The following is a 17,064-nucleotide window of genomic DNA, read 5'->3' as shown; positions in this document are numbered from 1 at the left end:
TCTCCAGTGTTCATATCTGTTCTTTTATCTGCTGTGTAAACAGGCCCTTAGGGCTGATAGTACTATGTAATGATAAAGATGTCAAGCAAATCAACTTCTGAATTCTGTAGCATGTTATATCTGAAATTTCAGAAAGACAAATCATGGCCACTTGCCTGCCGTGGTCTTCACTTGGAAGAATTTGTAAAGACAAACTTTCCCTTCAAGTTGATGGGACTGAAGCAATTAAATTAAGCGTTAATGTGTATTGCAAACCGTATAGTTTATATGAACAAGAAAGTTCTCACATTGCATCTTTGCCGTATACTGATTTGTGTTTGTTTTACTACAGTTACTTTTAGAAGAATCCATCAATTCAAGTGCTGTATGTCAAGAAGTTAGTAATTTTGTGGAGTTGATCTGGGCAGAAGCTCTTGGCCACCTGGACAGCCTACTACTTGAATCAGTAAACAACATCAGCCTAAATGATGTAAGTTCATTCTTTTTACTCCATGAGAACACGTACGTGAATGCTACTATAAGTAATTTTTCCCCAGCAAACAGGAATGTTGTGTTTCACATTGGAATTGGTAATTACACTGAGTATTCCTATATGACAACATATTCATGCTTCAGAAATCTTAACCTCAAATGTTGCTTTAGAATTATGACACTAAAAACAATACTGTACTCCCTAGAGCAGATGGTTGTCTTTTCCATTTTATAGAAATTTAAAATACAATGTTTATTGTAGGATCCCTTCTGCGTAATAAATCAAGTTCCCTAAGAAGATAGTTACAGAAAATAGTGCATAATAGCAGTTTGTTGTCTTCTGCCAATTATATTTCAACCATATTTCAGTCAGCCACTCTCTAGTATTAGAAAAATCATTTTAATTATAGTGCATTTGTGTATTACCAGACAACACATAATTAGCATTTAATTAACTGTTGTTAAGTTCTTCATATAGTATAACTGTTAATGAGGGTAATTGCTTATCCATCCCCCTTTAACTCTGTGGTTTATTTAATCCTATTTTTGCACTTACTTCGGTGGTTTTGCTTTCCTTCCTAGGCATTTAGGAGTCTAATGTTTATTCATTTAACTTAACTTATAATATAATATAATATAAGTTATAGCTGCATAAGACTGCAACTTTGTTGGTTTCTGTTACTACTGAAGGAAAAAATAACCTGGAAATTAGGTTGATTTTAAACTGCAAAAATTTTGCCAGTGGAAGTTGCCTAAACATAGAATGATTTTGCCCTCATACTAAGACAGAAGGCTCTTGATTCTCTTCAATTGTCTTACATAGGAAAATAATCCTTCCACTTTTTGATGTGGAAATATACATTTATGTAGGTTCTGATGGGTAAGTAGTACCCATCAGAAGTAGTACATTAGTACTGTTTTATACATTTGCTCAAAGACAGTAGCAAGTGCATTTTATAAAACAGTAAAAATAGAAAGGAAATTCTGCTTGTGGTAGATGCTTTTTATGAGGTGCATTTGGTTTGGTTATCAAGATCCCACCTATTTCAAATAGGTGAAATTTGATAAATATTTGATAATTTCATAAAAAATGCCCAATCACTGATAGCTTTTGAAAAAGCTGAATCACAGAACTGCAGCCCAATGGATCAGTCTGTAAGAGTGTACTCAAACTGTTTTCACTACCTTTTCCCACTTATAATGAGTTGGCAAGAGAAATAGCATTTGTGTAGAAAGGAAAAAATCTCTGGGTTATTGAAACAAGGAAGTGGATTGCTGTTCAGTTAGATTAACTGTCCAATTTCCTCTAAAGGCTTTTGTGAGACCGAGTCCAGCCTTAGGTCAGTATTGAACTGCAGTAAGACTACTGTGCTTCCTCTAGTGACAGCATCTTACAAGCTGTTGCCAGTGATTATAGTAATATGAAATAACAGAGTACTCTGTGAGAAATTTCCAATTGAGAATGAATATACAGAGACACAAGCAAGTCTATATCCTACCTGTCTATACAAACTGTCTAAAATGATTCATAAGATTATTTTTGATCACTAGGTTGCATTTTATAAATGGTACTTTGCTTAGCTTTATGTATTTAGAATAAACCAATGCACTTAGAAATTTATCAAGAAATTTATTATAATCATGTTATTTCTGCAGTTATTTCGATGATACATTAAAGCTAACGATGTGAATTGAAATAATGTCAAGGGTCATTGTCTTTCAACATGATTCAAACTCTGCTTTACTTCTGAGGAATTATGATACTGGATCTTAGCAATTCTGGGGTACTTTGTCCAGTATGAGGGCTGAATAATATCCAACATTTTAAAACTGGTTTCACCCTGAGATGCAAGTAAATTTTTGTGCACTTTGTTTCACTAACAAAGAGTTTAAGTTTTGTTTCAGCATGGAATTAATTCACTCACATTCAGTTTTTATTGCTTTGTGCTCTTTCATTAATTTTGTAATGTTTTTCAGTTCAGTAATCTCTTCTTTTAAAGGTGAGCAAAGCAGAAGGTATTTTGCTTCAGGTAAAGAATGCACTCAATGAGGGAGCTGATGAGGCAGCACTGCAAGAGATGATGATGGAATTCTATCAACTTATACGTCACAAAACTGAAACAGACTATGAAGTTTCCAAAAGGCTGTTATCTAGAAAACAGGACCTGTGCCAGGTAACTTTTCCAGACTGCTAGTAAGCCCCAGTTTGCCCTGTTACACCAGTATTGAACACAATCAGTTGATAAATTAACAGGATATTTTGCACTGCACAACAAGTCAGACTGTGGGTTTAAAAAATAATTTACTGAAATCATAGAATCGTTAAGGTTGAAAAGATCCACTAAGATCATCCAGTGCAACCATCAACCCATCCCTACCATGCCACTAACTGTGTCCCTCAGTGCCACATCCACTCTTATCTTGAAAACCTCAAGGGCAGTAAGCCCAGCACTTCCCTGGGCTGCTTGTTCCAGTACTTCACTTTTTCTTCTGAGAAGAAATTTTCCAATATCCAGCCTGAACCTCCCCTGGTGCAGTTTGAGGCCACTCCTCCTTGTGCCATTGCTAGTCACCTGGGAGAAGAGGCCAACACCTATCTCACCATAAGCTCCTTTCAGGCAATTGTAGAGAACAGATGGGTCTCCTCTGAGTCTCCTCCAGACTAAACAATCCCAGTTCCTTCAGCTGTTCCCTGTAAGATCTGTGCTCCCCATCCTTTACCAGCTTCATTTGGGCCTTCTGTGGGCATACTCCAAGACATGAGTGTCTTTTGCATAGTGAGGGGCCCAAAATTGAGCACAGTACTCGAGGTGCAACCTCGCTAGTGCTGAGTACAGGGGTACAATCAACTCCCCTGGGGAATCTTACAAATAGAGTAACATTCACAGGGGGAACTGAACTGAATACATTGAAGAGGAAGGCCAGTTGCCATCTAGATGGTGATAGATTCCACTGCATTTGTTATGAATGACATCTGAAGCTGGATTAAATGAGACTCACAGAACTGATGTTTATCATCCTGCTGATGCTGGCAACCATCCAGTACACACAATCAGTTTCTATTGGCTGTTATAAACTATATACAAATTGAACTTCCTGTGTTCCACTTAGTGCCCATCGTCTGTTGTCTTGTTGCTGGGCACCATGAAAAAAGCATGGTCCCATTTTCTTGACACCCACACACAAGATATTCATAGGTACTGATAAGATCCCCCTTCAGTCTTCTTCAGAATGAACAGCCCCAGATCTCTCAGCCTTTCTTCCTAAGGGAGAAGCTCCAAGCCCCTAATCATCTTTGTAGCCTTCCACTGGACTCCTCTGGTAGTTATATGTCTGTGCAGAAACAGCTTCTAGAGATAATTTGAAGTTAATTATCTCTGTACAGTTTGGTCTGTTCCTACATTTACAACACAAACAACCTAGGAGAGTTCCCTGGACTGCAAGCAGCATCTATCAGTAGGCCTAAGCACAGCTGCTCTGCCTAGGGGCATCTCTAGGGATCTCTCCCACAGCTCCACTGCTCCTGTGTTAATTTGTCACTTCATTTGTAAGCTGCTCAGTCGTTCAGTCAATTGGGTGTTCAGCTACTCTGCTGCAAATCAGTCCATTTGCAGAAAGTAGCTGGGAAGTTCTCAGCCTGCCTGGGGGACTGACAGTGAGGTGTGCTGAGTGTGCACACAAATGCAGCCCTTGCACCCGGTGGCTATGAGGGCAGAGAGCCAGGGCTGGAGTGAAAGAGAGCAAGGCTAGGGCAGTCACTTCAGTGGCAGGGGCACAGTCCCACAGCACCCAATTAGGATGAGCAGAGCAGATTACAGTGACTGCTGGTGACATTAGACAGGGTCAGACGAGCCTCACTGTGGGCTTGTCTGTCTTGTCTGCAGTCAGACAAGGAACTCAAGTCCACAGGAACTGGGTCTGAACATATCTGCAGTATAGCTCAGCAAAGAGACCAAGGGCAAAAGCCTCAGCTTAGAGATATCTCTCGAATGGAGAAGGAGCAGGCTTCTACTGAGTCTTCCCACTGCTCTCTTCCAGGCCTTGCAGTTGCACCATCAAAACTGGCCCTGAGCCCAGCAGCCAAAGCCTTGGGAGGGGAGGGGGACACTCAGGGCTCTGACACTGATCTCACAGTTGTAACTATAAAGCAAACTGGAATGTTCTTCCTTGTGATTCAGTTATGATGTAAAATCCATAGATTATGGCAGCCATAGCTCTTGGTTTTGGCAAAAGACACTCACAAGCTAATCTTCTGTAAGTTACAAGAAATTAAGGGGAAAAGAGGAAGAGAGGAGGCTCTTTGTTGTTCTAAAAGAATAAATATTAATAGTGCTTTTAACCTCGGAAACCTTTTGATAATGAAAACCTTTTGATACTTCTGATATAAAAAAAATGACTATGTCTCATAAAGCTTTGCCATGAGTCAGTGAAGTATAACCTTCTTTGCTTTGTTTATTTGTTCAGTGCCCTTTTTTCTCCTGATGTGAGAAAATTATATGCATGCCATATGCTACTGCCCTAACTGGATGGTGGCATCAGGGACAATATGACAAGTTTGCAATCTAAATAAAAATTGCCTCAGAAGCAAAAGCAAAATGATATCTGAGCACAAATACTATGTGGCAGAGCTGTCATGAACAGCCTCCATCCAGACTTTGGAGTTGTACAGAAGTCATTTATCACTGTTATTCATACACCTTTTTAGTTCTGATTTGTTTTCATGGGATTTAGTTCCACTTTTTTTATCTAGTAAGTGGAAATGTTCTTTTGCATGCTCTTTTCATTGTTACTACACTGTCACTGCATGTAATTTTATTCTGTTTGGTGTGTTTTCTTAATTAAAATGTATCAAATATTCATGAATTTCTGTCTTCATTTCCTAGCTCATGCGAGACATGCTGAATATACGGGAAACAAGTATGTTGTGCCCAAACCCATCATCTCTGGCCAAATACCAGGCCCTGAGGTGCAAGATTGATGCCATTGATCCAACGAGTGACGAATTTCTCAGTGTTGAACGACAAGTGTTAAAAAACAATTACAAGTGAGTGTTTAACAGTTATGCAGTGATTCCAGTAGCATGCAAGCTGTCATGCACAAAATACTTCTGGGACTGAATTATCAGGTTCTGCTACTTTGTAGTACTGATTAGCTAACAGGATTGCAGAACAAGTGGATTTACCTACACTAGAGTCAAATGGAAGTTGAAAAAACTGAAAATGCTCATATTCAGTTTTTCATGTCTATTTATAGGAGAATAAGATACTTGTCTTTTAGTTTTGCTCACTTTCCTTCTCAATATTTATTTCCAAGTGTTTTACAAAACATTTGGAAAGTAATGAATAGGGCTTCAGGTACACATTTTCTAAATCAAAGATCTCAAATTTTTTGCAGTGGCTGTTCAGTGAGAATTTTACAAGTATACAGGATTGGCAGAGTAAGTGAAACAGCAGAATTTGTGGGCAGTCTTGGAAATGTTCGGTCTTTATTCCATGCATCATCTGTAAGGAATTTCGTGGGAATTCTTTCCAGGTAAAAATATACATTCCCTTTTTTTTTTTTTTTTTGTATGTGTGTGTGTATGTGTGACAGTGGATATGTTTTAATTGTATATTTTCATCTTTAAAAATGCTTTTTTTGAAGCTCTTTTGCATTATGTTTAAATTAATTTTTACTGTCAACATTTATATGAATACTTAAACACTTCTGCAGGAAGGAAAATCAACCTTTTGTAATTACCTTACAGCTGGATTAGCATTGAGATGCAGCTGTTTGAGTAAGACGAAGAGAAGTTAAATCCAGATGAAAGATGACAAAATTGAGAGAGTAGGAGAATAATGGCCATGTGGATAATTTATTTTCTTTTAGGAAATAAGTCCATTGATGGTGTCCTCCTACTTCTATACATTATTTTTTAGAGCACAAGAGAAGGGCCACAGAAATGACCCAGAGGATGGAACAGCTCCCCTACAAGGACAGGCTGATAGAGCTGGGGCTGTTCAGAGTGTGGAAGTGAAGGCTGCAGGGAGATCTGAGAGCAGCATTTCAGTGTCTGAAGGGGGCGCTGTAAGAAGGAAGGGGACAGACTCTTTAGTAGGGTCTGTTGTGGTAGGATAAGGGGAAATGGTTTCAAACTGAAAGAGGGAAGGTTTACAATGGACATAAGGAAAAAGGATTTTGACAGAAGTTTGATGAGGCACTGGAGATGTGGTGGAGATATTCCAGGTCAGGCTGGATGGGGCTCTGAACAACTTACTGAGCTGTAGGTGTCCCTTCACTGCAGCTGGAGTTGGACTAGATGACCTTTAAGTGTACCTTCCAACTCAGATGATTTGATTCCATGATTTGCCTGTGACCACTTTAAATGACAAATTTTTAGATTATGATAATTTTCTGTTATAACAACATCTGGTTTAATTACTGAATTCTGTGAATTCACTCAGTCCTGGTTATAATATTCATAGCTAAAATCTAATACAAGTTGCCTAACATTTTTAAATCCTCGTCATCTTATCATCCTCATCAGCATCTTATGCAATGAATGCCAGCCACTGAAAATTTAAGAATGTTGGAAAAAATGTGTGACGCAGTGCTATCAAAGTTGAAATAATCTCAAAAGTCATATTAGCATTGTCTTCCTTATATTGCAAATTTTTTAAGTGACAAAACAGTTCAACTTAGATAAATGTTTTGTCTTCTTGCATACTTTGTATTAAAAGGCTTTGTGTGAGGATCAATCAGCAGCAAATCAAATGTCTCTTGAGCAGTCTAAGAATGGTATCACTACACTAACAGATTTGCAAATCAAACCCTGGAGAAGTTTCTGAGCATCCATCCCCTACTACCTTAAAATCTTCTTTTGGTTTGATATAGAAATTTCATGCAGGTTGTTTGAAATTTAATACAGCATAGCTGCTAGGAATGTAGAACTTGTATTCAGGAAACATACAGGTGTGGGACAAAGGACATGGTTTAGCTGGGAAATATTGGTGGTAGGTGAATGGTTGGGCTAGATAATCTTGGAGGTCTTTTTCTGCCTTGGTGATTCCATGATTCTATGATGCTATGAACTACTCATCTAATAACACATCTAAAAAATTATTTTGAATATTTGGCAGTGACTCCAGGAAATGTATTGTTTTCTGCTAAATGAAAAAAGCAGTCTTTACTTGCTTATATAATCAGTGTCTTGGTGATTCATATGGCTTTGGGATTTATTTTTTGTTATATACTTTATTTTCCTGTTGTTTCTGTAAGGTGTATTTTGATGTAGTCCTCTGTGGTTCATGACTGCACAGTATGTACTAGCCCACATACTTTATGCATACGTATCTTGAACTTCATTCATCGTGTGAATGATTTTTTTCTCTCCAGAGGACTCCTAATGCCAAAAGTGGTTGTTGAAGATCATGGTGTGGAAAGAACTGACACTGGGAATCTGGGAAGCGGCATTTACTTCAGTGATTCTGTCAGGTCTGAATAATGACAGTATCTTTTTACTTTATCCTCTGTGTATTCTTTTTACTTTGCAAATGAAGTAGATGTAATGTTTAATAATCTCACAGCTATTTAATTATAAGTAATTTAATTTTTCTTCCTCATCTGTTCAGAAGTACTTGTGTAAGCATAAATTCTGATGGTGTTTACGTCAGTATCAATTGTAATAACAGATGCATGATCTTTCCTTACGTACAGTGCCAGCATTAAGTATTCTTCACCCAGTGAAATGGATGGAACCCGACTCCTGGCGGTTTGTGATGTGGCACTTGGATCCTGCTTAGATTTGTACAGACGAGATTTTTCATTAACTGCTGCCCCATCAGGTTACAGCAGCGTGCACGGAGTCCGCACAACAGCAGGCATCTCTTCAGACTTTGAGGTACTGATCCTACAGTAGTTGAGAAGACACCAACTTTGGGATTTTTTTATACCATTGGTAGATAATAGACGTAGTATAACCTGTATGTCTCAGTTCAGACACTAAATCACTAGACAATAAAACATAAAATCATTTTTGTCAGGTTTACAGGTAAGGCTGTAAGTTATTAGTCATGAAGAGATTGGAAGTTGTTGCTGGAAAGTAATATTTAATATGTTAGTATTCTTTATTTATTGTTACTTAATTATCCTGTAAGTATCCAATCTGTGATATTGAAATTATTACTTATAAAAATGATGTCATTTAGGTTTACCTCATAATAGATAGACATTTTTTAAAATGTTATCTAGAGCTTTGTTCTTATTGTAAAATAGCTTTCTTTGTTTCTACCAGGATGATGAATTTGTTGTGTACAAAACTACACAGGTTAAAATTAGATACGTTGTTAAGTTTTGCCTTGCTGAAGATCAAATAAAACAATTCCAGCCTGAAATTGGGGTGCAAACTGAGCAAGATAACACTGAGTTGGAGTCACAGTGTCATTCTGTCTTACAAAATGAGAGTAAGAAATGTTTTCTGTTTGCATATTGACTTGCTACCTGCGTTCCCTATAAATATGTCACAACTTTTAGAATTCTTGCATCCAGCCAACTTATTAAAAGATAACTTGCAGTTTATTTGTGGGTGTTACTAAATTAGTCATTACAAGGTAGCATCTGTATAGCATCTATTTAGCAGATTTGCTTATAGGTCGATTTCCCAGCAGTTGTTGCAGCTCCTCCTGTCACTGCATGTTTCAAGAGAAGCACAGGAAGCACTTCTGCATGAATCTTCAAATGGTCTTTTAATAATTCAAATGCAAGGTTTTAAACAAAGACCTTGTAAGACCTTAAAGACTTACTGTGAGCTCTTGATCCCTTAGACAGCCTACAGCTCAACAATGCAGTGCAAGCATTCATGACAGAAAAGGAGTGTTATTTTCAATTTACATGTTCTGAATTGCATAAATGAACACAGGCCATTAATATAGGATTACTATCAAACTCGCTTCCCAAATGTACATTTTAAAAAAAAAATTATAACATTTCACACACTCTTTTCTTTAGGCTATGAATTACCCAGTGCAAATATTTCAAATACAGTGAAAATTGGTCTTCAAGACAGACTGGGAAATCCTGTTCCTCTGGAAAGTGTTCATATCAAGGCAAGGATAATAGACTTTGTAGCACAGGTAAAGTATGCTATGTGTTGTCTTCTTTTATGTCAGACCTGAAAAATTATTTCAGTTCTTAAAAAGTGTTTAAACCATTAAAAAAAAAAAAAAAAAAAAAAAAAAAAAAAGAGGCAATTCAGTCTTTAAATAAAGGGAAGTTCTGAAGCTGAGTGGAAACTGTTTTTATCACAGAATCACAGAATTGTAGGGGTTGAAGGGACCTCCAGAGATCATCGAGTCCAACCCCCCTGCCAAAGCAGGTTCCCCACACCAGGTTGCACAGGTAGGCATCCAGGCAGGTCTTGAACATCTCCAGAGAAGGAGACTCCACCACCTCCCTGGGCAGCCTGTTCCAGTGCTCCGTCACCTCACTGTAAAGAAGTTCTTGCGCACATTTGTGCGGAACTTCCTATGCTGCAGTTTCAGGCCGTTTCCCCTTGTCCTGTCTCCACTCACCACTGAAATTCTCAGAGATGTATTGTCATACAGGTGCCAAAAGCTCCTTGCTCAGTGAAAGTCTTGGCTTTTCTTTTTTTTTGTAAGTTTTCTGTCTCCTGCAACTGCAGATAAACTTTCCACTGCGGCATATGCATTCTGTTCCCTTTTAAAGACTTTGATGAGTTTGCCACCTGACACTGGTGGGAAATACCTAGCATGGAAATATATTTATGTGTTTTGGTTTTACCAGCGGTTGGAAAACCTAAAATAGCTGTTGTAAGTAAAATAGCAATTAATACAAAACAACTTGCTATCTAGTTTTAAAGTTAGCTAATAAATGTTAACCTGGCAGGCTAAAAGTAAGAGCCTGTGGTGTTGTGGATTGGTTTTATTTGTGTTTCTTTTTTTTTTTTTCCCACTATGTATGCCCTAAGGACACATTCCATCAAGTCACCTGCCTTTTTCTATCCTGAGGCATAATTCCACAATCTACCCTGTAACTGAGTTCTGCCTGGTTAAGTCTTCATCATGTTAAAGCTATAGTTCCACCGACTTCTGCCATTTCTGTCTTTCTGCACAGGAATCTGTGTTCAGGGGTTTCCAGAGCTAAAGTAGATTTATAAGAGCAAATCGTGTTTTCATTTTTCCTGAAGCCTTAAAAAGTAAAGCAGAGGAAAAAAAAGGAGAGAAAAGAGTTTAAAGAATTGTTGTTGCATGAGTTATTGCTTGAATTATTCTGACACTCACAGCTGTGGTCTGATTCTGTTTTTCTCAACGGGCATTATATTTATTTTTTTTTGTCTTGCTTCCTATGGAATTAATTACTTTACATTATCATCTGTTCTATTGCCCAGTCCACCAGAGCAAAAAGCAACTTATAAAGCTGAGGTACAAAGCATAAACCAGAAATGATGATATAATAAAGGGCAATAAGAATGGCAGCAAGTGGGAATGAGGAATTCCTGGGGTTTTGTTAGGACACAAAAGAAGTAAAGAGAAGAGCAGATATGAAAAGAAAGTCAGATGCAATCTGCTACCTCAGGGACAGAAATTCTGTCACTGGAGGACAGATGCTACACATGCAGAATTAACACAGGCTTTCACAAACATCCCCTTCAGTATCTTAAAAATAGATGTTTGCAGTTTGGTTTCTTCTTCCTTGTTTAGATGTTAGTAGCTTTGAAACTATTACAGGCATGTGGCAGTAGTGACTACTTATTGACAGGCAATACCTTGGCAGCTCCAGCTCTGCTAATACATCAGATAACTTTTATAAGGTCATGGTTTACTCTTCTAGAGGAGATTTAATTAAAGATTTAGAGAGTAAAAATCCTGCAGCTCCTTGCATGTTCAGGAGATATCTATTTGTCAAGCACCAGTGCATGTTACACCTTAGTTTCAAATGTATAAATAGATCTTTAGATTGTGGCACACATGTTGGTATCTTGCAGTGCAATTATTCTGTTAAACTGATGTCTAACTGATAATGCTGATGTTTTAGAATTGCAGAATTGTGAAAAAAAAAATTCATTTCAGGTAGTGATGTTTCAGACCTACACCAATCAAAACAGTAGTCCAATTGAAGCTAAGTATGTTTTTCCTTTGGATGATAAAGCTGCTGTTTGTGGATTTGAAGCTTTTGTCAATGGAACACACATCATTGGGCAGGTAAAATGTTACTGTACATTAAGCTTGATGCAGCTCCTTCAGTTTCAGGATTTGAAAGCACTTGTTTAGGAGTGAAGATGTGCGATACCAATGTTTTGTTTTCTCTCAAGTTCTTTGCTGTTAGCCTTTGACTGGATTGCAAGGTAGTCATGTCATGTAAGAGAATATTGGCTAAGTGTTCTGCATACAGGGATGAAAGCACTCATTTTGGAAAATATTTCATAGGTTAAAGAAAAGCAACAAGCGCATAGAGAATATCGCAGAGCCATCAGTGAAGGTGATGGAGCTTATCTACTGGACCAGGATGCACCGGTATGTTGGAAATCATGGAAATCATTTGAAGATTTTGCATTTCTCATGTTAGAGATAAATCTTTTTTGATTGTGAGTCATGTTTTTGTTGGGAAGCTGCAGTTTCTTTGGACTATACATTTGGTCCTTTTAAACACTATTGCTCTTTCTGTAAACATGCACCACACTTTGTATAAAAGAGATATTTTCTCTCCCAGGAGCTTACCTTTGTAACTTTGTAAATCAGAACTTTTTTTATTTTAATATCAGACTTTTAAATTCAGTTATTTTTGATTAGTTTTGCCCCGAAATCTCAAAGAGCTGCTGAAAGCTTAACATTTCTTGTCTTACTATCATTTTTCATTACACTTCTGCAAAACCAAGTGGTATTTTCTTTGTTAGCCTTTGGTTTAAGTGTGCTTAACCATCAATTAAATTATTGTTTTGGACAACCTGGGCTTTAATAATTTCATTAAAGATAGTCTTTCTTTTTTTTTAGGATATTTTTGTAATAACCGTTGGAAATATATGTCCAAACTCTACAGTACTGATCAAAGTCACCTATATCACTGAACTGAGTTGCCAGAACGGTTGTATCACCTTTCATATGCCTGCTTCTGTGTCCCCATGGCAACAGGACAAAGCACTGAATGAAAACACACAGGTTTGTTGGAATACAATCTTGAAATAGCATCTTCTTTTGAAGCAAAAAAAATTGTGCTTAGGGGATTGCAGTTACACAAGAGTAAGTTCATGATTGCCTTTTAGTTTCTTCTTTTTACTAAAAGATAATCGTTTGTGTCACTCTTGTTATGACAAAGCATTGTGAACACAAACTTAGGAGTGGTGTGATTGGTGGAAAGCCTGTAGGATGTCTAAGGATTTATTTACTCAGGCAGAACTTCAGAAGTTGACTTGAGTTGGAACATGTTTAAACTGAATTTTGTATTTTGAGTTATCTGCTGTATCTGTGCTTCTGTTCCTCCTTTAAAGCACTTTAGGAAATTAGGCATTGTGAATCTCCATCATTAAACAGCAGTTAAGCATCTGCTGAACACTCTATTTTATCCATCTTATTTCTCTGACAAGGTTTCCCATCTGTTTCTTTCGATGTCCCTGATGGCTCATGAACTGTACAGGTGGGAGGGGAGGTCATCTCTGTTCAAATGCTGGCAAGGAGCCACAGGTGGTCCTGGTGGTCCTAGTCCTCATGAGATCATATAGCTGTGTCGTATGTCTGACTAGTCATGCTTTCTGCTTCAGAGCTGTATTACTGGGAGTTCTGAAGTTCACTGTGCCTCTGGGAGACAAGCACATGCAAATTCAGCTGAATTTTAGCTGCACTGATACTTGGATGACAAGGCTGTGTGAATGAATGACGTAAAGAAGGTTGCAGGCAATCCCATTTTAGTGATAGAAGGAGCTCCAGCTGAAGTATCAGAAGTATCGGGATTTACATGCCAAGATTTCATAACTGGTGCAATATAAGATTTTTTTTTTTTTTGTAGGATACAATAAAAAAGATTTGTGTCAAACAAGTAGAAACACTGAAAAAGTAAGTTGCTTTCATTAATGTTATTTTACTTATTATACCTTTAAATCATTCACTTAAAATGTGTGTGTTTAACCTTGTTCTATTTATTCTGAAATCTGCATTGAGAGAGTAGTTTAATTTCATCTTTCTTTCTTATCTGTTGTTATCCTTAGATTGGTAATATCACAAATACTTCCCTTTGTTTCAGAAACATTTCCGTTACTAAGGATTATACATAAATTCCCAAGTCACAAAGCTTAATGAGCCTACATGATCTCCATATTTTCAGTATCACTGCACTTAACATTTTAGCCTTTGCACTTGCATTTTAAATTAAAAAATACAATTATCTGAAACTATAATGCTGTTGTCAAAGTAAGACTTCTTGTAAACAAAATATTCCCAGAAATGTTTCTGCATAAGGCCATCAGAATCCTCCATCAGAATCACAAGGAATGCAGGTAGCAGTAAATATGTTAAAACTTACGTTTTTCAGGGAATTGTATTTTCCTTACTAGAAGCACATGAAAAGAGTTTTTCATGAGCATGTTCCTGTTTCTTCTCTGCTCTATCTGCAAAGCTGGCAGAAAGCCACATCCATTGCAATTTTCTCAACTTGTATTTAATCCTGAAATAATGCTCCCTATTATTACCTTGCTTTTATTCAGTACAATTACTGTTGGTTAGTAGAAATACTGTACTGACTTGCTAAAGATCTGGTGCCATTTCTGGCATAAATACATCAAGAACAAATTTACAAGTTCTTACAGAACACATCCTGTTGTAGAAAAGGTATTTAAAACAATGATTTAATTTAATTTTGATGTGAAAGGATAATTCAGCTAGAAAATATAATAAGTGTGGAAACACTTAAGAACAGTTATTGTGTGAAGACTGAGCTCAGGTATCACTACTTCACTCTTTCCAGAATCAGGTCCTAGAATCAGCAATACAAAGACATTCAAGTTAGCTGCAAACATTTATATAATGCTTAGTGATATATATTTTCTGGCTTCAGTCTGGTTCTGCAGCTGCTCTGGGACTGTGCATACCCACTGTACATTTTATCCACAAGCATCTTAAGGATAATGGAGGTGTGACTATAGGTAGAAAATAATTGCTCGTACACATTGCAAAGGATGCACAAATTCATTGTACATTCAGTAATACCAAGGTTAGGACTCCAAATAGTCAAGAGTATTTTTTAAAGGGGACTCGTTCGACAAAAGTGTTGTAAGGCTGGCTAATGCAAAACTACATACTGAGGAAATAGTTGTAGCCCTACAGGCCTACAGCTTGGGAGATTATATCCTGGAATATAGTGACTATCTGTAACCCAGCATTGTGGTAAGTAAACAACCTGGAATGCACAATCATTGTGATAATATGGCAAAAGTAGCTAATGGAATCCCAAAATGTGCTAACAAAGAAGTAATGAAGAGAAAAAATAAACTTATGAGGCCAGACTGGCTGAAATTAAAAAAAACAATGAAGAAAAAAACCCATCACCTCCAATGAAAAAAGCCTGTAGGCCACACACATTGAGCTCCAGCTACAATCTGGGAAGTGTTTCCATGAAACATTATATGCTGTCTTGTGTTTTGTATGCATCTTATTTCTTGTTTTCTGTGATACCACCTATCAAGTTGCTTTTGATGTCATTACAGAAATAAACAAAGAAGATAAGACTGAAAGTTCAAGCTGAATTAAAAATAAATATAGTTTTAGCAGTGAAGATTGTTGAAACAGTTACACAGGGAAATATGATGAACTTGCCTTCTCTGAAAGCTAGTTTAATAGCCTTGTAAGAAGTTTCGCTTTAGATAAATAAAAACATTGGGTAAAATGAAGAGATAGTTGGTTGCATTACATAACATATTATACAGACAGTCATGTCATATGACCTCTTCTCCATTCTGACCTTTTAAGCTGTGAATGCCCATTGGGAATCAGCATGGTAACTCTTTCGGACAGAAATTTGTCGAAGTAGTTCAGAATTCTTCATTCCATCCAGACAGTTAAATAGGACAGGAAACATGGCTCATTCTCGTAGTGACAACCTGGCATGCAGATTAATCATTATTTGGGTGGAGAGGAACCTTATGAGCTTCAACAAGAGCAAGTGTAGAGTCCTCTCCATCTGGGAAGGAATAACCACACACATTAATACAGGAGTGCATTAAAAAGTGTGACCAGCAGGTCTAGGGAGGTGATCCTCCCCCTCTGCTCTGCCCTGATGAGGCCACAACTGGAGTCCTCTGTCCAGTTCTGGGCTCCCAAGTTCAAGAAAGACAGAGAACCACAGGAGAGTCCAGCAGAGGGCTGCAAAGATGATTAGGGGCCTGGAGCACCTCCCTTAGAGGGAGCTGAGAGGCTGTTCAGCCTAGAGATAAGACTGAGAGGGCATCTTGTCAACTCTCATAAATATCTAATGAGTGGGAGCTGGGTGGATGAGGCCAAGCTTTTTCAGTGGTGCCTGGTGACAGGACAAGAGGCAACAGGTACACAGTGGAACACAGCAAGTTCCATACTAACACAAGAAGGAACTGCTTTACTGTCAGAGTGACAGAACACTGGAACAGGCTGCTCAGAGAGACTGTGGAGTTTCCATCTCTGGAGATACGCAAAACCAACCTGGATGCTTTCCTGCTATAGGGAAACCTAATTTAGGAGAGGGTTGGATTGAAGGATCTCCAGAGGTTCCTTCCAGCCCTGCATTTTGTGATTCTGTAATTCAGATGACCACCATTTACTTCTACTCTCCTTATTTAGCAGATTCTCCTTGGATATGTCTATTGAGATGCCATATAGCATTGAAAGCCTACACAGTTGGACACATAAACTTAAGATAAAGGTAAATTAATTTCTCTATAGCTGTTCCTCTGCCTCAGACGTTCAGCCATGCGTTTTAAAAGGAATTTTAATCCTAGGAAATATGTGTGCAAGATTTGTGTGACTTTGTGCAGTATTCATCCCTCAACCTGATAGGTTCTGTTTTTCTCAGATTAGTAATTCTGTTGTTTTGAATCCTTTTTGTTTTGTTTGTCTTCAAGTGAATGATATTTGAAAGAATATAGTATGTAAATAGCAACTATACCTTTAAAGATTAATATAATCTTTCTGGAAAAGATCTCTGTTACTACCCCTATTAAATGTTCTGTTTTCATTCCCTATCCTCACAAATCACAATTTTATTTTATACAAGTAAAACATATTCACTGTACAGTTATTAAACTGAGATTATGCCTGTTTTTTCATCTCTTCCAGAAAACAGAATGCAAGGCTGTAATTAAGACCGTAGACAACAGTTCTTTGGACAGCAGTGGCTTTGGTCTAGATATATGGATTTCTCATGCCTATGCACCCCGAATGTGGGTAGAGAAGCATCCCAACAAAAATAGTGAGGTATGGCACACCTGTCATAGATGTTATGAGGTAATATGTTAAAACATAATAAACAGATGGACACCATAGGCAGTGTTCAATAGAATCTTGGTGATTTTCTTTTATCCTTTGCCTTGGAATGGAGTGAAGGTTGAGGTGCATTTTCAACAGTGTCCATTCACATTTC

The 17,064-nt window shown here is 37.6% G+C and overlaps 1 protein-coding gene across 4 annotated transcripts in view; it reads left to right on the top strand.

The window, feature by feature from the left end:
* The window catches only part of PARP4 (poly(ADP-ribose) polymerase family member 4), a 42,902-nt gene that overhangs the window by 8,082 nt on the left and 17,756 nt on the right, over positions 1 to 17,064 (top strand). For 2 of the 4 annotated variants that reach the window (XM_042838754.1, XM_042838752.1), the window contains exons 8-21: positions 332 to 469; positions 2,472 to 2,645; positions 5,355 to 5,515; positions 5,866 to 6,003; positions 7,846 to 7,944; positions 8,167 to 8,350; positions 8,744 to 8,912; positions 9,457 to 9,581; positions 11,538 to 11,669; positions 11,895 to 11,981; positions 12,459 to 12,623; positions 13,468 to 13,514; positions 16,266 to 16,347; positions 16,761 to 16,898. In XM_042838754.1, the coding sequence (XP_042694688.1) occupies positions 332 to 469; positions 2,472 to 2,645; positions 5,355 to 5,515; positions 5,866 to 6,003; positions 7,846 to 7,944; positions 8,167 to 8,350; positions 8,744 to 8,912; positions 9,457 to 9,581; positions 11,538 to 11,669; positions 11,895 to 11,981; positions 12,459 to 12,623; positions 13,468 to 13,514; positions 16,266 to 16,347; positions 16,761 to 16,898 (1,839 nt within the window). The remainder of the gene's footprint in view (positions 1 to 331; positions 470 to 2,471; positions 2,646 to 5,354; positions 5,516 to 5,865; positions 6,004 to 7,845; positions 7,945 to 8,166; positions 8,351 to 8,743; positions 8,913 to 9,456; positions 9,582 to 11,537; positions 11,670 to 11,894; positions 11,982 to 12,458; positions 12,624 to 13,467; positions 13,515 to 16,265; positions 16,348 to 16,760; positions 16,899 to 17,064) is intronic. The other 2 variants (XM_042838753.1, XM_042838755.1) reach the window with 2 other exon arrangements.

This window comes from Centrocercus urophasianus, unplaced genomic scaffold (assembly GCF_019232065.1).
Source record: "Centrocercus urophasianus isolate 14NV4802_14NV808 unplaced genomic scaffold, USGS_Curo_1.0 seq_9, whole genome shotgun sequence".
In the NCBI taxonomy this organism is placed as follows: domain Eukaryota; kingdom Metazoa; phylum Chordata; class Aves; order Galliformes; family Phasianidae; genus Centrocercus; species Centrocercus urophasianus.
This window is presented reverse-complemented; position numbering and strand designations above follow the sequence as displayed.